Here is a 22,572-nt window from a genome sequence, read left to right on the forward strand (position 1 = left end):
CATGAGTTAGAGTGATTGTGAAACATTGTCAGACAATAAAACAGAAATGTGTTTCCCTGTTAATTGAACAGATTTAGTTTTTCCATCTAAACTGATAAACGTTCACAGATGTGACTGGTTGGTGTCAGTCCTGGACGCGTTCAGGTCGGAGTATGGAAGAAACAATCTGCTCGTACAACGAGTGTTCACAGCAGATTTCATCTCTAGACTGCTGACCTGTTTTATTACAACACTCACCAACAACAAGCTCAACGGAGAACGTTTGAGGTGGCTGAAGACGTGGAAAAGTACAGGTGTAGCTCCCAGTGTCCTCCACCTTCATGTTCCTGATGATTATGGAGGCGTTGCCCTGATTCAGTTGATCTGGAAAATGTGAGACTCGTCCTCTGAACTCTGGACTCTGACCTTCACGGCCGCTGTTGTAATGATCACCTGCATCATAAAAGAAAACCTCCTTCTGACCTGGATCTCTCTGAGCTACTTTCTTCCAGTCAAAGAGAGCTGCTACGATGTTCTCCTTGGAGTCGAGGGAACAAGGTAAGATAACATCACTGTCTTGTTCCACTTTGATGACTCCTGGAAGATAAAAACATGGAGAGTATTTAAGTTCAGACAGACGTAAAGGAAATAACAAGAAACTTTTCTCGTTCTTTGAGCTCGTCTTTCTCTTTGTCATCAGATTATCCTTTGCACTTCCCTCTAGATTGTCTGTTTACATATTAATACATTTGAGGTTTTACATATATTCATAACATCTCATTTCTTTGATCTAACCACATTTTTTACAGGTTTTCTGCAGCCACTTTCTCATTAATAATGTTCAGTGATGTATCAGTACATTTACACCGTAGAGCAGGAGGACCAGACCAACAGCTTTATTATTATATGATCATTATTATAATTATTATATGATCTCTTTCCTCAGAAACACTTAAACAAGTGAGGTATGAAAAAATACCTGAAGAGAAGAACTGGAGTTAATCAGGAAAAACTGAAACAACGTGCTCTGAATCTTATTGCATTATTATTATTATTATTATTATTATTATCAACATTATTAATATTATTATTGACTTAATATTATTATCACATTAATCAATATTATTATATTATTACATTATTATATTAATTATTATTATTATCTCCTGAATAAAATCTATCCTCCAGACTCTCAGTAGCTCTCAGGCAGCAGGAACATCCAGATTTCATATTTCATGAGAAACATCAGTGAATTGTTACAAATACACTGGAGAATGTAACTCGAGACTCTAACGACAAGTAACTTAGAACTTATTCCAAGACCAACTTTACACAAACACTTTCGCTTTCATATTTTAATGTTTTCTACAAACACGTGATGATTTTATGGAATATGATGCGTTGATGCAGATTAAACCAACAAACAGGATATAAAGGAGTTAACATGAAATACACATTAATGCAGCAGGAATATTGATCCAGAAACATCTGATAGGAAAACATTATACTGATCAATCAATACTTTAACTACTTTTACTTTCTCAGGTTGTTGAACGCAGTACTTTTACTGGTAGTGAAGTATTGTTCAGTGAGGTATCAGTACTTTTACTTAGTGAAATTGTTCAAATAAATATCAGTACTTTTACTGGTAGTGAAGTATTGTTCAGTGAGGTATCAGTACTTTTACTGGTAGTGAAGTATTGTTCAGTGAGGTATCAGTACTTTTGACTGGTAGTGAAGTATTGTTCAGTGAGGTATCAGTACTTTTACTGGTAGTGAAGTATTGTTCAGTGAGGTATCAGTACTTTTACTGGTAGTGAAGTATTGTTCAGTGAGGTATCAGTACTTTTACTGGTAGTGAAGTATTGTTCAGTGAGGTATCAGTACTTTTACTGCAGTACAGGATGTGAATACTTGTCCCAAACAGTAAATATAAAAGCAGCTCAAAAATAAACTGCAGGAAGTCAACGCCCTGAGAAACGCTGCGACGCTCTGAGGACCGACCGATGAATGACTCCAGAGATGGAGATCAATATATATATATAAAATAACATTATTATTATATATCTATATATGCTATATTACATTATTATTATTATCTAGATATATATCTTGTGCTCACCGTGAAACCAGCAGCAGACGTTGTCCCGGACCGAGTCAGGAGAAAGAGACACACGAGAGGAACCACGTTCATCGTTCTTCACGTCGCTGGACGTCAAACTGCTCCGAGACTCTAACGACGAGGAACGAGAACGACTGCGGAGACCAACTCACACAAACACTTTCGCTTTCTGCTCCTTAGTGCGCATGCGCGGGTCTCTGGGCCCGGTGCTTCATGGGAGTTGTAGTTAAGGATGACGTCAAATAATAGAGAATATAAAATGCTCTTACTTATATTAATGACGTCTTATTGTGGAAGCTGAGTACCATCATTATTTTATACTGATTTATGGGTTTATGGTTCATAATTGAGAGATTAATCATCATGTGATATATTCTGATATTATTATTTAATAAAACCTTAAAATAAATCACACTACATAACTCTCAATGAAGAAGATTCATCATAAATCTGTGGAGCAGATGAGAAACATGTTGAAACATCAGAAGTGTTTTTGTTTGTAGTTTGTTTCTTTTATCAAAACACAGAAACATCAGCAACATTCTTTCATGTTTTATTCAAACGTTGGCATTAAATGATGAAGGAACAGGAGCTGCTGTCCCTAATAAACTGGACACTGAGTGTTAAACAGTGTGTAGCTGTTCCTGGATCAGCACCTGAAGAAACAACAAGAAGCAGCACATGCTTGTCCCAAACAATGCAAATATAAAAACAACATATCAAAAATAAACTTTCACTTGTGTACTGTGTACAGTTTAAATGGTCAGTGTGTGGAGGTCAGTGTGTGTGTGTGTGTGGAGGTCAGTGTGTGTGTGGAGGTCAGTGTGTGTGTGTGTGTGGTGTGTGTGTGTGTGTGTGTGTGTGTGCGGGGAGCATGGCTGCCAGTCACGCCGCCACGGGGTGAACAAAGATGGCGCTCCCTGACTCCGCCTGGAGGATTACCGGTGCCTTCTGATAACCGAGCCAGCTCTCCACATTGGAGGAGCCCTAGACCTACCAGGGTCCCTTTAATGATGAAACACAGGGGGTCACCTGAGGGGGACTGTGGGGCGGAGGAGCCATGGGTCACTGGTGAAACAGGGACTGTTGTAGTTCTGGACCCCAGTGAGCCACAGCAGAGTGCCAGCATATTTAAAGGACTTTGTTACTTATCGTTAACTGACTTGTGAGTGTTAAAAGGTGTGAATATGCATTACCATGTTTTCTTCATTCTAACAGCACATGTTTTATATGTATGTTGTATCCAAACGCAATAGTGCATCAGCATGGTCTGGTGTATATTGGGAGTAGTGGGGCATACTTTGTAGAGACTGTGCAGTTGTGTGAGGGGTGAATGCATAATGCTGAAGTTCTACTGTTTAGAAACGGGGACGTTTCTTTCTGAAGAAGGGAGGTATGTAAGGTATTTTGTTAGTTGCTAAGGGAAGGTTCTGAATTACCTCGGGGGTTATCTTGCTGCTGCTCAGGGCAGACGCCCCTCGATGACAAACCTCCCCGTAGAGTCCAAACGCCAAAGACTCTGTTCAGACTCCATCATCACATATCATCTGTTCATAACAAACGATTATCTTTTCCTCATTTCAATGGTCTCTCCTGTTTGAAATAAAGGATTATCTTATCTTATCTTATCTTATCTTATCTTATCCAAAACTATTTAGTCTTGAAGGAATTAATTTCAAGTTTCATCACATAAAATAATCTCTTTTCCGGAGTGAAAGAGTAGTTTGTTGTTTGTACTCCGACAGGAAACGCTCAACGGCCTTGATAACACATAGAGACTGCTGGTGTGTGTGTGTGTGTGTGTGTGTGTGTGTGTGTGTGTGTGTGTGTGTGTGTGTGTGTGTGTGTGTGTGTGTGTGTGTGTGTGTGTGTGTGTGTGTGTGTGTGTGTGTGTGTGTGTGCGCGCTTTGTACAGAAACACTTCCTGTCTCAGATGTTTGTTCTGCTTCTTCAGAATTAAGATTCAGTCCGTCTGTTTTCTCATTCTGTGCATTTCATCCAGAACAGTGAGTTTTTCCTCTGAACTCTCTCAATACCTTGAAAAAAAAAGTTTTGATGATGACAACATTATGATGCTTTCAGAAAGCTGAGTATTATTTTTGTCTGAAGCATTTAGGTTGTGGGATTTAAAAATGTGTTTCTTTTGTTTGCATTTATAAAAAAAAAAGGTATTTCCATTTTATACGGCTTTATACTTCTATTCCACTTCATCTCAGAGATACATACTTACTCTTTTTACTCCACTACATTTATTTGACAGCTTTAGTTACTTGTTACTTTACAGGTTAAAGCATTTTGTACAAACATGTCGTCATCTTAAAATATGAAGCATTATTACAGATGAAAACCAGCTGCAACATTGAAATGCTGCTCACATGTTAATGCATCAATGATTGTTAAATAATCCTATTATATTATGAATATATTAATACAAACATCTGAACGATGAAATTCTGCAGAATAAATACTTTTACTTTTGTTACTTTAATAAAAATAATTTTACTAATATTTCTGTACCTCGAGTAAAATAACGAATGCTTTTATTAGTATTTTTCTTTACATTATATGAAATTTATACCAATAATAATACAACAAATAATTCATACTAATATCAAAACCCCACAAAAATGTGTTAAGACATGTAAGATGTTTAATAAATCCTTATTTTTCAGAAGTTAAATATTTAAGTTATTGATAATGTTTCCTCCCAATTTAAGTTCATTTTAAAACAAATACTTAAACATGTTTTAACATTTCATCTTAGCTCTTATCTTCACGTCTGTGCTGCACGTTGAAGATTTTAATGTAGAATATTAAACGCTGTGTTGTAACACTTTTCAACAAAACCAACCGCATCCTTTTTCTTCAGTGTTCGTTTCTTAGTTTCACACGCTTCATCGTGAGACCTCCATCTCTTCTGGTTTTCATGTTCCTCATTTTCTCCTTATTTTGTCCTTCTTACTCATCCTCTGAACAGTTTTAATCTTCTGAAGTGAAGATGAAGATAGCAGCCTTCAATGTCAAAAACCTGGGAATAAAAAAGGTCAAAGACAAGAAGGTGGTCCACTACCTCACCGAGGTAAAACTCCTTCATCATTTCATCCATAAAGCTCTTTAAAACGAGTGCACGTGAGTTCTCTGTAGAGCTGTGTGTTGGATTTAATCAATGTTGCGTTGACAGATCGTGTCTCGGTACAGCGTGGTGGTGATACTGGAGGTGATGGATAAAAGTGGCATGGCCATGGAGGAATTAATTAACGAGCTCAACAACAACAGGTGAGTTCTCTGCAGCGAAGAAGCTCTTTTTATCTGTCACATAAAACATTTCCATTTCACACTATTTGATTTAACCCAACCAAACCTCAGCTCCAACAGAAAAAGTCCTTACTCCATGATCGCCAGCCGCCAGCTGGGACGAGACACCTACAAGGAGCGCTTCGTCTGTTTCTACAGGTAAGAACACAGGTGTGATGAAGCGTGTGATGCTAATGTGTGGGTCCACATACAGTTACACGTATCATAAAGAATCAGAGAGAATGCACACCAAAGACACGGTGCATGTGTTCATGTAGCATGCATGCAAACACCTCTATGTGCGTGTGTGCGTGTGTGTGTGTGCGTGCGTGTGTGTGTGCGTGCGTGTGTGTGTGTGTGTGTGCGTGCGTGTGTGTGTGCGTGCGTGTGTGTGTGTGTGTGTGACTCAGAGAGGCTGATGTGACCCTGAAGGCCGTTCATCAGTATGAAGACAATCAACCTGGAGATGTGGACGCGTTCGCCAGAGAGCCCTTCATCCTGCACTTCAGCTGTCCTTCTACAAGTACGCGTTTCTAATACGTGGTGTGTACTTTTTTCCAGTTGTGTACTGAGTGGCTGTTTACTGTACATGTGTGTGTATTCCAGAGGTGAAGGACCTGGTTCTGATCCCCGTCCACACCAAACCCACGGACACGCTGAAGGAGCTGGACGAGCTGCATGACGTAGTCAGTTCTATCAAGAAGAAGTGGAAAACTAATGTAAGAAAGTTCAACATAAGTAAACTTCCTGACACCGAGGAGTTCGTATTCCAACTGTACTTAAAGTACATTTTGATAATACTAATTATGCACTTTTAATATAATATTGAGTATAGTATTAATCGTTCTCAGATTGTTAAACATGGGAATGTCATGTCCGAGCCATTCACTCTTGAAAAGGGCGTTCCACAAGAATGGGCTTTGGGACCATGGCTTTTTCTAGTTTACATTAACAACATCTGTATGCAGATGACACAGTCCTCTTCTCCTGTTCTTTTGCAGAAAATTATGATTTTAGGGGACTTTAATGCAGATGGACGTTATCTCTCCAAGAAGAAGAAGGCAGAGATCCGCATCTGCTCTGCTGACTATCATTGGCTGATAGACGATGATGTCGACACAACGACTAGTAACCTTAACGACCACACCTACGACAGGTGACTCACGTCTCAGTGCTGCAGTTTGATCCAGGTGGTTGTCCTGTTGATGATGTTGGTGATGAACTGATACTCGTACTTTTCCTGCCAACAGGATCGTAGTTCATGGAAAGACCCTGCTGAACGGCGTCGTCCCCGGCTCGGCCAAGTCCTTCAACTTCCAGACAGCATTCAACCTGAAGGACAAAGAAGTGAGACAACTATGTGTTTAACTCATTGATCGTTTTTATCTTCATTATTATTATTCAAACTGTATTTGGTTTCCAGGCTCAGAGAATCAGTGACCACTACCCTGTGGAGGTAGAGCTGAAGAACCTTCAGAGACCCAGAGCACCGAAACGAAAGAGGACAGCGTCCCCTAAAGGACAGAAGAGAGGTAGCTTTGTTTTTATTGACGTTATGGTGACAGGAGAGTAACTGTAACTGTTATCAGAAATATAACATTCTGAACACTTTAAATCAGATTCAATTCAATTTGATCAAACATAATCTTTTATCGCTTTTTTGTCAATTTCTGCTTCTGTTTAATCGATGACCTACGGCGCACAGTGATGGTAGAAGTGCCGACATATTTTACTTAAAAGTACCAGTACCACAATGTAAAAGTACTCTCTTAGAAGTAAAATTCCTGAAAACTAAATCAAGTGAAATGTAGTTTTATCAGCAAAATGTACTATAAGTTTGAATAGTCCTGCTGAAACATACTGTAGTTTTAACGACTTTATATACAACCAGCTAGTTTAGTTCAGTGGGTCCCTACCTAGAGGTCAGGCTAAAGTAAGTTATGTAACAAAAGTACAGTAAAATAAGTCAATGTTGACTTTATGTTTGACCTGAACAGCGCTCACCTGGGTGAAAGTCCTCAGTTTGATTGACCCGTCCATCAACCCTGAACTCCTCCCTACGCAGACTTTGTCGCTTTTAATACTACGTCACCTGACTTCCTTCTTTGCTCCCGCCATAATTACTACGACCCCTAGAGGTCAGCGTCGTCTTCTTGTACTCGTAGCAGTAATAAACCATATTAGTAGACGATAACGGTCATTAAATCTGCTGAGGATATTCGGTGAATGGTTTCTCAAGTCCAAACTGGCCGCAAAGCAATGGCCGCAAAGCAATTCTATTTAAGTGAATGCAGAAAAACATATTATATAAGCTAAGACAAAGCTGTTTCATTTTCAGTCAGTTACAGTTACAGTGTTTTTGTTTTTGTTACATCCTGACAGCTCAGCAAACAAATGCTTTAGATGTACATATGAGCATAAAAGTATTGTCTTAACACTCAGTGGAAAAAATGTGAAATATAATTATCCTTTAATGTTTGTTTTTTCTGGGTCAACTGCACATTTCAGTACAACAGAAGAAGAAGAATATGACAGGAAAAAGGAAGATTGGACCGTCATCAAACACACCAGCCAAGAGAAAACGTTAGGACAAAAGACGAAGGACAGACTTCAAGATCATTGAACGCATTATCAGAGTTATATACAGCATGTATTCTTCTAATAATATGAAAATTGACTTGATTGTAATGTTGAATTAATTTAGTTTGACTTCTCTTTAACAGTTTTAATAATTAAATCATGTTTTAAACATTGTTGGGGAAGAAAGACTCAAATATGTGTTTTGTTTGTCGTTACTTCTCTCAGATGTTTGAGCTTCATTGTGCAGAATTATTTATGTCAACAAAAATCTGCAAGTCATCCTGACGGTATAATTTACTTCCTCAGGAGGTGGTGGAGACCAAAAACAGAGCTAAAAGAGTGAATATTAAAATGACATTTATCAGGTGACACAAACACAAATACACCTCAGAATCAGAATCTGTTTATTGCCAAGTATGTTACACATACAAGGAATTTTGCTAGGTGAGTAATTGGTGCGTACAGTAAATAACAAACACACAACTAACACAACAAGACATAGTTTAAAAATGGAAATATGAAAATATACAATAAAATATGGTAAAAAGTAAACAAGTAAACAAATAAGAGTATGTTAAAGCAGGTATATTATATTATACCTGATGAATCATCATGTTGATCTCCAACTGATGGATGTGGAGATAAACAAGTGTTTCAAGGTGTAATGTTTCAGTGTTTGTAGTTTATTTCTGTGATAACATGTCAATTATGTGATATTATGTTTTAGCATTAAAAAAACGTGAATGATCTAAAACCCAAAGTAGCGTGAAACACAACGACACGAACAGATCAGTGCACATGTTAACCAGCTCAAACATTACAGTGAAGATAAGTAGAAAAAAACTGACTCTAGAAGATCAGATATTTGTCTCCAGAAAGGACTCCAGAGGAATTATTAAAGATAAGATAAGATAAGATAATCCTTTATTAGTCCCGCAGCGGGAAATTTACAGGATTACAGCAGCAAAGAGGATAGTGCAAAACAAGAGACATAGTAAATAAAACAAATAAAAACACAAGATCAAAATTAGTATTATAAATAAATAAGCAAATGAGCAGTAAAAAACATAAGAACAGTAGAGGATCCACAGGTTGGTGAGGTAGTCCAGGATCCACGCAGTGAGGTGGTGGTCCACCCCGGTCTGCTCCAGTTTGTCCCTCAGAAGCAAAGGCTGGATGGTGTTGAAGGCTCTGGAGAAGTCGGAGAACATGACTCTCACAGTGCTTCCAGCCTTTTCCAGGTGAGAAAGGCGTCTTTGTAGCAGGTAGATGACAGCGTCATCCACCCCGATGACAGGCTGATAAGCGAACTGAAGAGGGTCCAAAGATGAGATCACCAGGGGCGGAGGTGCACAAGGACCAGCCGCTCCAGGGTCTTCATCAGGTGGGATGTTAAAGCCACCGGCCTGAAGCTGCTGAAGTCCTTGGCCCCCGGGGTCTTTGGGACTGGTACCACGCAGGACGTCTTCCATAGCTGTGGTACCCTCCCCAGCTTCAAGCTCAAGTTAAAGAGTTGCTCCACTATCCTGCACAGCTGGTCTGCGCAGGATCTGAGGAGCCTTGAGCTGATGCCGTCCGGACCTAACCTATAAACTAACCATTTAGTTACCACTAAATGGTTAGTTTATAGATTACGCATCTCATTTTGGACGGCAAAAAAAAAGATAATCTTAAAGCATAATCACATAATCTTGTACCTATTTTTGCAAGAAGAACAGGTAACTTATTGGCATGTCCTCTAATAGTCAGGAAGTGTAGATATCTGACACCACATCTCTGGTGCTGCAGCTTCTCTCCTCCTCCACCGACTCCACCCACAGGAGGATTAAAAGGCCTCGAGTCACCTGAGCTGCCTCACTGTGGTCTGACATCCTAGACTCACCTGGTTCACTCCATCATTCACTCAGCTGCTCTCTGCTCGGCCTCCTTTTTCATCTTCTTATTCACATTTCATCGTAAACTTCTTTCTTCTTCCTCCAACTGTTTGTTTTCCCTTTCATATATCTCTCTCTGCTTTCATACCTCCATCTTTCCTCCATCTTTTTCTCTCCCTCCTCCACCATGAGTCTGAGTCGTACCAAGCGGATCAGCTCCAGTAACTCGGTCCGGAGCAGCAGTGGGTCCAGGAGGCTGAGCGGCTTCGGTCCCGGTCAGGGGGCCTTCGGAGGCGTCTCCCTGAGCAGCAGCTCTCTGTACGCCAGCACCAACGGGCTTCACCACCCGCTGGCCTCCCTGTCCGTCAATAAGAGCCTGCTGGCCCCCCTCAACCTGGAGATCGACCCCAGCCTGTCCATGAGCCGAGCCCACGAGAAGGAGCAGATCAAGAGCCTCAACAACCGCTTTGCCACCTTCATAGACAAGGTAGAGACTCAGTCACTCCATCACAGGACATCAGACAGCGCGTCATTAAATACTCCACACTTTACCCAAGTAAATGTATTTACTGATTAAACTAAATATAGTCAACTACTAATGATGATGTATCATTATAAATAAAACTACCAGCAGTCATTAAAATGAGCTCCACCTTTAAAGTTAAAAACACATCGATGCATCAATAATTATAATACAATAATGTAATATATTATATTTTGCATGACGAGTACTTCTAGTATGTTTTGATGTTAATAATTTTACTTGTATAGACTGTGGTATTAGTACTTCTTTCATCTCTGCAGAAAATTAATCAGCAACTAATAACTTAATTTTTAAAGTTCAAAACAAAGACATATTCTATGATTCAAGCCTCTTAAATGTGAGGATTTGCAGCTGTTCTCTGGTGTTTTAATGTAGATTAAATAAAACATCACATTGGGCTTTAGGAATTGGATTGTAAAATATTTTCCACTATTTTCTGACATTGTATAAACCAAGTAATGCATTCATGTTTTATCTTCAATCTTTCAACTTTTAAAATGTATCAAATTAAAATATGTACCTGTTGAAAATGAAATAACACACTTTTACAAAAAAGTTGAATTCATGATAAATAAAACACGTCTTTGCTCGTCTTGGTCTGGTACGACCTCACAGTGGATAACTAGGATAACATTATCTAACGTTAGCTCATATTACAGTTAGTTTGCTGACTTTATGTCTCTCTAATACTGTTACACTTTTCTTTTTAGTATTTTTATTATTCCTCATCACCGCTGGTGGTGACATAATGTGTTCATATCCGGATAAAGTTATATATCTCTCTTTGAAATGACCTTTAGATCTTTGCGGTTTATTTGCATTTGATGTGTTTTATAAAATGTGTTCAATGTGTCCCAAAATGTGTCCCAAAAAAAAAAGCTGACCTTGATGAAGACCTAACAAGGTCACAATGATCATATCTGTATATATGGTAGTAAAAGAGTGAAGTACTGTTGTAAACCGGGGAGGTAAACCTGAGAGGTAGTTTTTCTGTAGAGTTTCCTGAAGGACACAAGTTTCCCACAGAAGCAGCTCAGTGATGAAGACATTGATATCGGACTCACGGACGTCTCTGCTTTCTCACGGAGTCAGTGACATTCTCACAAAGAGCCATTGTTGTCTTCTCACATCAGCAGAGACACTGCCAGCGTCCAGAGACAGAATCCACAAAACCAAACTCCTGAAGCGTTTCTATTGGCCGATTTACATGTTTTAAATGTCGCACAAACACTCACAGTGATAAAGTATCTGGAAGGTTGAAGATAATTCTTTAAACATTATGTTTCCAGTAAATGAGAACTGGTCCTTAGTTGAGTAATCTGGTTAAATAAAGGTAAATAAATAAAGCAGAATATGCAGAATTGTAATCCCATTAAATGTTCAAAGTCAGAAAAAGTAAGATTGTTTTTCTAAGATCTTCTTGTTATATATATATATATATATATATATAATAGACCATATAATTGGTCCCAGCACAGGACCTTGTGGAACTCCGTGACTAACCTGTTTATGGAGGACTCAGTGTTTTCATATACAAACTGGGATCGATCCAATAACCAGCTTAGTGTAGTCCCTTTAATGCAAAAAAAATAACCATATTCTCTGCAACAGGATGTAGTAAATATATATGCAGCATTGCAGTTTCAGTGCTTTTTGGACTGAATGTAGCGAAACCATTCGAGAGGTCGTCTCCAGACGACTGAGTCTCTGTTTGTTCAACCTGGAGTCATTATGGCTGAATAATTGATGGATGGATGGAAACCTGGAACCTGCTGCTGCATCCGGGCCAGAATCCATTAAACACAGGAGAACAGGTTCTAGATTTTATCTCAGGTTCCTGAGTTTAGATTGTCACGAGGAAGGAATACTTCTTCTTCTTCTTCTTCTTCTTCTTCTTCTTCTTCTTCTTCTTCTTCTTCTTCTTCTTCTTCTTCTTCTTCTTCTTCTTCTTCTTCTGCTAAAAGGCAAAGTCGAGTCGACGGACTAACAAACAAACCTTTAGTTAAAGTGTAACTTTAGAGAGCTGCCCCCCCCTCGTCACTATTCTGATGTTATCTGCTGCAGTTTGAACCTGAAGGAGGACCAATGAGACACTGTGAAATGTGATTATTGATCCTGGTTTGTAGCAGAAAGGAACCAGATCAGTTAAAGCTCCAAAAAGAGTCATTTAAAGCCTGAATCTGTGGATATTTAAGCCCCATTGAGCCGTGAGCTGTAACCTGATGATTCAGGTCAGACTTGGTGTGGTCGTGTCTCTGAGGGAGATCATTCTGCTCCGAACTGAGAGGAGGCTTTGTGAGGAGGAGGAGGAACAATAGGTGGAGGATACGTTTCCTCAGGCAGGAAACACGATACAGTCAGGTGATGATGTTGTTGAGATGGAGCTGGAACGATGCCGCTTCTTATTCTTCTCTATGGCTGCAACTATTATTTTACCTGTAATGTAGGAAACTATGCAACATGAAGGAAAGTGTGATTTATGTACAACGGTCTGTTTGAGAGGCCGTCACATTTATTTATGAAGGTAAAGATCAGATGAAGACGTTGATGATGATTCTGACTGCCATCCCTAAAAGTCTGGACGGTTAAACGCTGATTTGTTCCTTCCAGCTGATCGCAAACTGTATGAAACTTAATTAATGTTGTAATAAACTCTAATATATTTAAGTCAAGAGTTCTTAATCATCAAAGTGGGACATTGAATAGAGACAAAATGATGCAGCATTGTTAGACACTAAAAACAAACAGAGCAGAAGCACAAAACGTAAAAGCATGCAGAGAATTTAAAATATATAAATCCATGTATTTTATCAACTTTAATGTAACACAGAATATCTCCTCCTCTCTGGTTTCTCTGGTTTCTCTTCCTCCTCCTTCGCGGTTCAGGTCCGATTCCTGGAGCAGCAGAACAAGATGCTGGAGACCAAGCTGGACCTGCTGCAGGGTCAGGGCCCGGGCCGGTCCAACGTGGAGCCCCTGTTCGAGGCCTACATGGCGGGTCTGCGGCGCCAGATGGACCTGGTCAACAACGACAAGACGAAGCTGGACGGGGAGCTGAGGAACATGCAGGGTCTGGTGGAGGACTACAAACACAAGTAGGTGAAGTCAGGAGGAGGTCTGGTGGAGGACTACAAACACAAGTAGGTGAAGTCAGGAGGAGGTCTGGTGGAGGACTACAAACACAAGTAGGTGAAGTCAGGAGGAGGTCTGTAGGTGGAGGACTAGGACTACAAACACAAGTAGGTGAAGTCAGGAGGAGGTCTGGGAGATCAGAGCAGATCAGAGCAGATCAGTGTGACACCTCATCTGTGTCTCTGCTGCAGGTATGAGGACGAGATCAACAAGAGGAACAACCTGGAGAACGACTTTGTGATCCTGAAGAAGGTCAGCACACACACACACACACACACACACACACACACACACACACACACACACACACACACACACACACACACACACACACACACACACACACACACACGTGAGGTTCACATTAGTGATGTGCAGTAAAATATTTCATCAACTGATAGATGGATTGTTATGAAATTCAGTTCAGAGATTCATGTTCTCTCTCCAAACTAGAAAAAAACTCTGATCTCCTTGGTTCACAGGAAGATTTGTTTCTTAATAAATAAAGAGCTCTGGAATACTTCAAATATTAAAATATATCTACTGGAACTTTAACCTTTTTAAACTTGTTTTATGTGAAGTTATTATTATTTTTATTTTTTTATACCATTTTTGGAATTTGCACTTGGATGCTGATGAGTATTTTTTTATTTAACCTTTATTTAAAAATGTTTGACCACATAAAAACTCAAAACAACAAATAGTTAAAAACAACATTAAAGTTTAAGTTTCACAGACGACTAAAAAACAAACCAGCAGATTTTATCAACCAGAGAATTTTAATTCAGTCATTCAATGATCAAATGATCCTAAACCTGTTTTTAAAACCTTGTATTCTTATAAAACAAAGCAGTTTAAATGTCTCTGTAGCTCAAACTGAGATGAGTCCAAAAACTTTAAAAGATTAAAAGGAGAAGTGAGTCTGAGATGGACAAACCCATCACAACCACTCAGTCTCTGGGTTTCAGTATTAAATATTTAAAGAGGTTTGATCACGTTTTAACACGACTGAACTCAATTCCTGTCTGTTGCCCAAGAAGAGCCTCAGCATCAGGCAGAAATGTTTCCTCTTGTCCTGATCAGAGATGAACAGGGACTTGGCCGACGCAAACATCTGGAGGACAAAGACAGAGAGAGACTTTATTAAAACACAATGCTCAGAAGACGGGAGTCTGCAGGAGTAGTGTGCAGATGAAGAGATGTTTAGTAAATGAAGGTTTCTGATGTGCGTCTCCTGTTACGGCCCTCTGGTAGACGAGGAAGAGGCCAGAGGACTCACACTGTGTTTTTCTGTCGAACCAACGAGAGATATGAAAAGTCTTTTGTGTTATATTTTGATTATTAACTTTATGTCTTAATGGAGAAGAAGCTGCTGCGTTTTAACAGTTCAGTGTTGCTCTCTTTGGGAAACACATCCACTAGTTTCTATTAGTTTTAACACACATTGTTTCTTCCTGATGATTCAACCAGAAGCATTTCCTCTAAGTGGGAGAGGAATATTTGATAGTGTTTTTATCATCTGTTGGGGAAGTTTCCTGCTGCAGCTTTGAGAGAATGAACAGAAACCCCGGTGCAGAAAACTGAACCCCAACGAGCTGCAGGGTTCATGTCTCAACATGACTCTACAGACAGCTTAGAGTCCAAATGAACCGCTAAGTATAACCAGACTTAACCAGGAGGTGATGTGTGTCTCCATCTATTACTGTTATGCAACAAGATCATCAGAAGACCTTCAGTCAAACCACCAAATTAGTGAGAAGAAGTGTAGAAACATGATTTAAATATGACATTACTGGGTTTTTTTGTGTGTGTAGAAAAGTGAGTACAAAACAAATGCAGACAAGAACATGAACACATGTAAGACAGGGACACAAAACAAAGGGGGGAAGAGAAGAAATAATAATAACAACAATTCAGGTAGAAGTCAAATTAAATAATGAATTATTAATCAGGATATAAATAAATAAATAAATAATTGTATTATTGGGTTGACAGTGTCAGCAGAGACCAGACCATCGAAGGACATTAATGTATTAATGAGAGGAAGGTTTCAGTCTCCTCATCGCTCCACACACTCCTCATGTTTTCAGCTCTTCACTTTCTTCATGATCTTCATCATTTATTCAATACGTCTGCTTCTGTTGCACTTTCTCGCATTTTGCTAAACGAGTAAACCAACTTTCTCCACTTCAGCCAAACTTATCAAACTTTTTTCTTTTCAGTATTGTAACATTTATTTTCTTGTTTTTTCAGCGTTTACACTGTTTTTTAATGCACAAATTATAAATGAGCATAAAAACACTCTAATGAGGCTGAAACAGTTGAATGAAAGTTTTCTCTCTCAGTGTTTTATCTGCAGGACTCAATCTCTCTGTTCTCCACCAGACTGAAAAACATCAACCGTCTGTTAGCTGGATGCGTTTAGAGTTTGAACGGGTGTTCATGATCCCCAGAGGATGAACCCTCCTGACTTTGCTGATCCTCAGACGTTTCCCTTTGCACTTCAACATGTTAATAACTTTGGTTTATGATCAAACATCTGCAGAACCGAAGAGTTTCCCATCTGCCTCGGCTCTTCTTTGTGTTCACTGATGATTAGCACTGATAGCATGCTAACACAGAGATGCTAATCATCATGGCTGCCTCTCATCAGCCTGTCGGTGTCCTCACAGAGCTGCTGTCTCTGTTTGTCTCTGTGTTCAGGACGTGGACTCGGCCTACCTGGTGAAGGCCGACCTGGAGGACAAAGTCGGAGCTCTGACTGATGAAATCAACTTCCTGCGTAACGTCTACGAGGAGGTACCGAAACGTTTTAATTCATCTTCCTGTATTTCTTTATTTAAACACTCGGCTCATTGTTCTGTCTCTCCGGAGACATTAACTTTCTCTGTGATGTTTTTACATCAACGGAAATCTTTCATCTGTAGCTGTCGTCGTCTTTGAACATTGAAAGACTAGAAACACAGGAAACATTTTATCCCCAAAGATTTGTGATCTCATGACTCTGATATTACCGGAGATAGTTTGTGTGTCAGTTTATAATTTTACTATTTATTAGCATGTTGTTATCTATTTTATCTATTTACTCCATTGTGTTGTTAATCAGTTCTGTTTGGTTTCTGTTTTTGCAGCCTGTTTTTTATGTGTTGATTGGTTAATTTATTTGTGTTTAATTGAATAAATCTGTTTTATTTATTACATTATAAATTACAGTGTGTTGACCTACAGTACATTAGTTTTTAACTGGAGCTGCAATAATCAGCTGATTAATCGATGAAAGGAAATTATTAATAATTGATAAATCATTAAGGTAATTCTTCAAACATTTGATGGTTTCAGGCTCTCAAATGTGAGTTTTATTTATTGTTTTAAATTGTAATAAAATGAACATCTTCAGACAAAACAAAACATTAGAATTAAACATTTAAAAATGTAGTTTAATTTCAACCAAATGATTAATTGATAAATCAAGACAATAACTGGCAGAATAATTAATAAGAAAAATAATCATTAGTAGCAACCTTACCTTTTTTATTTCAATTATTTTAAATATTTCTTTATATTCCGTAATGTCAGTGGTTAGAGTTAATGAGGAGCAGAATGTCTTACATTTTACAATATAAGTGCAGAGGACAGTTTAAGGTGAATCTACAAAGACATTAAACATTTATTAATATTTTTATACTTGATTATAACGCATCACATAAATAAAGATTGTCTGAATAGTTAAACAACTACATTTAAACTGATATTATCATAAAGTCATATTCAACATTTATTTGAAACTGTTCAAGAAAGAATCAAACACCAATCTACAATCTGCTCCGAGGGTTTAAGAAACAGACAAACTCATTTAAATGTAAATAAATCATTTATTGTCTCAGAGTATTGTCTGTCTTTTAGATATTCTGTGTCCTTTGTGTCTCCAGGAGCTGCGTGAGCTGCAGGCCAGCATCAAGGACACGTCGGTGGTTGTGCAGATGGACAACAGTCGCAGCCTGAACATGGAGACGATCGTCGCCGAGGTCAAAGCTCAGTACGAGGAGATAGCAGCCCGGAGCCGAGAGGAGGCCGAAGCCTGGTACAAGAGCAAAGTGAGGAGGAGCAGACTGAGTCCATCGTGATCCGTTACATATCAGCCCACAGACACTTTATACCCTCAACCCACTGACCCAACATCTCCCAACCAAAGAGAAGACAGAGTGTTATACGAGAGGGAAACCCAAAACGCTTCCAAACCAACACAAGAACACATATAGGAGGATCAGTGTTGGAGAAAGTATTCAGATCCTTTACTGAAGTATAAGTACTCATACCACACTATAAAATAAGATAATCCTTCATTAGTCCCGCAGCGGGGAAATTTACAAAACACACTGATACAAGTTCAAAATGTTACTGAAGTAAAAGTACTCATACTACACTATAAAAACACACTGATACAAGTTCAAAATGTTACTGAAGTAAAAGTACTCATACTACACTAAAATTGTTTACAAGTTCAAAATGTTAAGTAAAGATATATTTGGCAACAAATATACTCAAAGTATTTAAAGTAAAAGTGTTTTTATATTGTATTATTAGTGATTTATATGCAGTATTGTTGGTCAGTTGCATCATCTTTTATAAACTGATCGAATGTTTTTTTCATAAAACATTATTTTAAAATGAACTGGTATCTTAGTGTTAATTAAATGTGTAATTAGTACAATGATCCCTCTGAAATGTGGTGTAGTAGTAGAAGTGTAAGTAAAAATAATAGTAGTTCGAATAGAAGTATAAAGTATGGAATAAACTTCAGTAACGTACTTAAAATATGTACTTAACTAATACTTTGAGTGATTCTCATAATAATCTGTAATAGTTTGAAGATGATTAATTAAATCTCTTTCGTGGAGCCCGTGTCATCACCTCCAGCTCTCTGTTCAAAGACTTAACGTTGACCTTCCTCCGTCTGCAGTTTGACCAGATGGCGGTTCAGGCGAGTCAGTACGGAGACGAGCTCCGCGTGGTGAAGGGAGAGGTCGCCGAGGTCAACCGCCTCATCAGCCGCCTGCAGAGCGAGATAGAGGCTGTGAAAGCACAGGTACATCCGGAAACCTTCAGCTGTAGAATGATATTAGATTATTTTAGATCATCATATTAGATTATTTTAGATCATATTAGATCATTTTAGATCATTTTAGATGTTTTGGGACCAATTTAGATCATTTTAAAACAATTTAGATCATAATTGAATATAATTTTAAAACATAATTTATATCATTTTATTTTAGATCAATTTAGATCATTTGAATCATTTTAGATGATCATTTTAGATCATTATAGATCAATTTAGATAAATTCAGATCAATTTAGACATAATTTTAGATCAATTCACATCATCATTTTAGATACATTTAGATGAATTTGGATCATTTTAGATAAATTTAGATAATTTCAGATTATTATAGATCATAAATTTAGAACATTTTTAGATATTTTAGATGTGTTGCCCATCCTCCCCCCCAGCGTGGCGGTCTGGAGAACCAGCTGGCTGAGGCCGAGGAGCGTGGAGAGCTGGCTGTGAAAGAGGCCAAAGCCCGGACCAGAGACCTGGAGGACGCTCTGCAGAGGGCCAAACAAGACATGGCCAGACAGCTCCGAGAGTACCAGGTGAGTCATCAGTCATCAGAGTGGGTCATGTTAAGAAGAATAAATAAGAAAGTGCAGGTTTTTAATGGTTAGCTGGATCTGAACCCAACAAGAGTCGTGCCAATTAGAAGTTAATATAGCTTGCTAGGAAACAGGTAGCTTTAGCTATTCATTAGAAAATAATTATAATTGAAATGTAAACAGTAAAGTTGTAAATATATATATATTTATCATTCTTGGTGAGCTGCATGTAGATATGTCTTTAGAATCTCAAGCTCAGGTGTGAAGAGTGTTTGGTTCATTTAAAATGTCTAATGAATGTGTCAGTAATATTACATTACATTACATTACATTACATTACAGTCATGTAGCAGACGCTTTTATCCAAAGCGACTTACAGGAAGTGTATTCAACATAGGTATTCAAGAGAACTACTAGTCACCAGAAGTCATCAGTGCATCTCCTTTCTTAAACAAGCATCTAAGAGCATAAAACAAGCATCTAAGAGCAATAATAATTGTACATTATGTCCTGTAAATCAGAAAGTAATGATTTTAATCCTCAGAGAGACTGTAATCCTGTCTCTGCTGTCCATCTCTCTGCAAGAAAAAACTGTTATAAAATAATAAAACTATGCAAGTTATTAGGCAGAAAAGACTTGGAAAGACTGAAAGAAGACGAGCAGCGTAGAGAACAGTTGCAGATGCAAGTTTTCCATGTTTTCTTCTTCTCCTGCAGGACCTGATGAACCTGAAACTGGCTCTGGACATCGAGATCGCCACCTACAGGAAGCTGCTGGAGGGAGAGGAGGACAGGTGAGAGGAGGAAGAGGAGGAAGAGGAGGAAGAGAAGTCTCCTTCAATACAAAACACCAAAACAAACTCTCTGTCTCTTCTTTTTCCTCAGACTCGGACAGCAGTCCATCTTCAACATCCAGACCATCTCCAACTACAGTAAGTAAAAAACCACGAGGATAGAGAAGAAGATCTCAAAACTCCTTCTTTAAACGGTGAAATGTCAACATAACTGGCTGAACATGTGGCCTTTAAAGAGAAATATAGTTCAGATCTTTGTCTTTAGAGTTTCTATTCAACTGTCCAACAGAAATAGAACAGAAATAGAACAGAAATAGAACAGAAATAGAACAGAAATAGAACAGACATTAAGCAGTTTCCTGCTGTCGTTTGACGAGTACTAAAGAAAATGGTGACTGTTGTTAGTTGTCATGGTGACAACACGTCAGTTAAGCTGTAAAGTGTTGGCTGGAGAGTTAGCTAGGTAGCTAGGTAACATAAGCTTGTCCTTCTCTGTAATTAGAATAATTCTAGAATAAAAAGTCTCTAAAAATGAGAATGTCCCCTCTACTCCTTTTTCATTTTCTATGATATTTCCATAGTCATCTTTTCTTCCTCCACTGATTGACAACTGTAAATGAAATGTCTTTCTTGTGCTCCGTCTCTCCGTCCAGGTACTAAAAGTACCAATGGTTACCACAGCAACAGCAGCTCTCCTGCTCCAAAGCTGCTGATAAAGACGACTGAGACCAGAGACAGCTCCAGATACAGCTCTCACTGAGAGGACACGCTCCACATGTGAAACTCAGTACAAATACTCAAATACTTTAGTTCTGATTTGTTGAGTATTTAGTTTAATGCTACTTTATACCTTACTGGCAAATATTTTAATTTCAACCAAATTTATCTGACAAATAATAATCATTAGTTAATAGTTTAACCATTAACAACAGTAATATCCTGCTTTTACATTAATGCCTGAGTAATTAAAATCTAATGATAGAATATATAATAGTACAACAGTCACAGTTTGAATATAGAAGGAACCTTTTACTGTACCAGAGTATTTTTACTGTGTGGTATTAGTACTTTTACTACAGTAAAAGATCTGATTACTTCCTCCACTACTGCATGCAAGTACAGTACACACACTAGTTCTGATATGTGTGTGTGTGTGTGTGTGTGTGTGTGTGTGTGTGTGTGTGTGTGTGTGTGTGTGTGTGTGTGTGTGTGTGTGTGTGTGTGTGTGTGTGTGTGTGTGTGTGTGAGGCTGCATTTGAGACATTTAATTACTAACTTTTATTAACTGTAGAAAAATGGAGAAATAAACTCATCTAAATGCAGAAAATGAAGTAGAAATAGATCTGGAAATTGTTTCTGATATAATCTACACTTTAGATGGTCATGTGTTAGCTCTCATCTAAAGGTGGGACCAAGTCATTGTTCTGCAGGTCACCACTAGGTCTCAAGTCCATTCAAGTCCAGACTCAAGTCAAACAAGTCCCCAGTCAAGTCCAGACTCAAGTCAAACAAGTCCTGAGTCAAGGTAGGGAAGTTCTGAGTCAAGTCCAAGTCCTGAGTCAAAACAATCAAGTCCCAAGTCAAGACAGACAAGTCCAGAGTCAAGTCACAGGTCAAGAAAATCAAGTCCCAGGTGCTAAAAGGCAGGTCTAGAGTCAGGTCCCAAGTCAAGGCGGACAAGTCCCGAGTTGATTCCTAAGTCAGACAAGTCCAGAGTCAAGACAGACAAGATCCAAATCAAGTCCCAAGTTGGGACAATCAAATCACGAGTCAAGTTCCAAGTCATGAGAGACAAGTCCCCAGTCTGCAGTTTTGAGTGCTGAACAAGTCGTGACGCTCTCTTCGCCAAATGTAAAGAGCCATTTGTGTGACAGTCTGTCATTTTCAACATGTTTTTCATTCAGCAATTTGGGTTTTTTTTCAGCAATATGTATGTTTTTCTACACAAACAGAATTATCTCTGTTGTCATCATTTCCAACTGGCTCTCAGTAACGTTAGTTCTTCTTAGTTCTGTCTTGTGACTTGATTGGATGCCGGTTGCATTGGTTCAAACAAAGCAGATCTGAGGAATTCAGTGTGGTCTTAACTGGGAATGAACAGTGTTAACGGTAGTTGGTTTGGTGAATGAGTTGATTGGTGGCACACTTCTTAAATATCAGACATTTTAATCTTTGGGTTCTGGGGAAGTTATCAGGTATATTATCACGATTCATTGGTGTTAAAGTCCAAGTTGAGTTGCGAGTCTTTTTAGTTTTTTGTCAAGTCGATTCTAAATCAAATTTATTGACTTGAGTCTGATTCGATTGTAGTAGACGTCTGTAAGATTTCCTATGCTCAGTTAATCAGTGGGATTATAAAAATGTAAAAATATTGTAGTCTTATAATAGAAACATTTTTCTTGATGTTGTTATCAGATTAACTAGTTTTCATCTACAGATTTGGTCGTTTGGTTTAAGTTTCTTTATATTTTATTTTCTGCTTCCATGAATAAAATGAAAATGAACCAAAAGGCCCTGAAGTGTTGCTTGTTTCTTGTTTCTTTAAAGTTTTTGACAAACCACTTGTTCATGTTGATCTCAAAACAGATAGGTAAGAAA

The 22,572-nt window shown here is 38.5% G+C and overlaps 2 protein-coding genes across 2 annotated transcripts; both read left to right on the top strand.

Annotated features, from left to right (window-relative positions):
* Positions 1 to 4,075: 4,075 nt before the first annotated feature.
* On the top strand, positions 4,076 to 8,148 carry LOC129106024 (deoxyribonuclease-1-like). Its single transcript, XM_054617325.1, has 10 exons — positions 4,076 to 4,107; positions 5,079 to 5,180; positions 5,283 to 5,377; positions 5,468 to 5,554; positions 5,806 to 5,918; positions 6,002 to 6,114; positions 6,397 to 6,551; positions 6,646 to 6,742; positions 6,819 to 6,927; positions 7,904 to 8,148. The coding sequence occupies exons 2-10, from the start codon at positions 5,100 to 5,102 to the stop codon at positions 7,981 to 7,983; spliced, it is 930 nt and encodes a 309-aa protein (XP_054473300.1). The 5' UTR covers positions 4,076 to 4,107; positions 5,079 to 5,099; the 3' UTR covers positions 7,984 to 8,148.
* Positions 8,149 to 10,036: 1,888 nt separating this feature from the next.
* LOC129106437 (intermediate filament protein ON3-like) lies at positions 10,037 to 20,734 on the top strand. The gene is made up of 10 exons (XM_054617832.1): positions 10,037 to 10,336; positions 13,280 to 13,488; positions 13,717 to 13,777; positions 16,229 to 16,324; positions 17,455 to 17,619; positions 18,486 to 18,611; positions 19,037 to 19,180; positions 19,898 to 19,974; positions 20,066 to 20,112; positions 20,628 to 20,734. Exons 1-10 carry the CDS (start codon positions 10,037 to 10,039, stop codon positions 20,732 to 20,734), a joined length of 1,332 nt encoding a protein of 443 aa, XP_054473807.1.
* Positions 20,735 to 22,572: the final 1,838 nt, after the last annotated feature.

Source organism: Anoplopoma fimbria, chromosome 17 (assembly GCF_027596085.1).
Source record: "Anoplopoma fimbria isolate UVic2021 breed Golden Eagle Sablefish chromosome 17, Afim_UVic_2022, whole genome shotgun sequence".
Classification (NCBI taxonomy): Eukaryota; Metazoa; Chordata; class Actinopteri; order Perciformes; family Anoplopomatidae; genus Anoplopoma; species Anoplopoma fimbria.

Coding starts and splice junctions, on each gene's coding strand:
- LOC129106024 (XM_054617325.1), top strand. CDS start 5,100: ATGAAGATAGCAGCCTTCAATGTCAAAAACCTGGGAATAAAAAAGGTC. Junction 5,378..5,467: donor AACGAGCTCAACAACAACAG/GTGAGTTCTCTG, acceptor ACCAAACCTCAG/CTCCAACAGAAAAAGTCCTT. Junction 6,552..6,645: donor AACGACCACACCTACGACAG/GTGACTCACGTC, acceptor TCCTGCCAACAG/GATCGTAGTTCATGGAAAGA.
- LOC129106437 (XM_054617832.1), top strand. CDS start 10,037: ATGAGTCTGAGTCGTACCAAGCGGATCAGCTCCAGTAACTCGGTCCGG. Junction 17,620..18,485: donor AAGCCTGGTACAAGAGCAAA/GTGAGGAGGAGC, acceptor CTCCGTCTGCAG/TTTGACCAGATGGCGGTTCA. Junction 20,113..20,627: donor CCAGACCATCTCCAACTACA/GTAAGTAAAAAA, acceptor CTCTCCGTCCAG/GTACTAAAAGTACCAATGGT.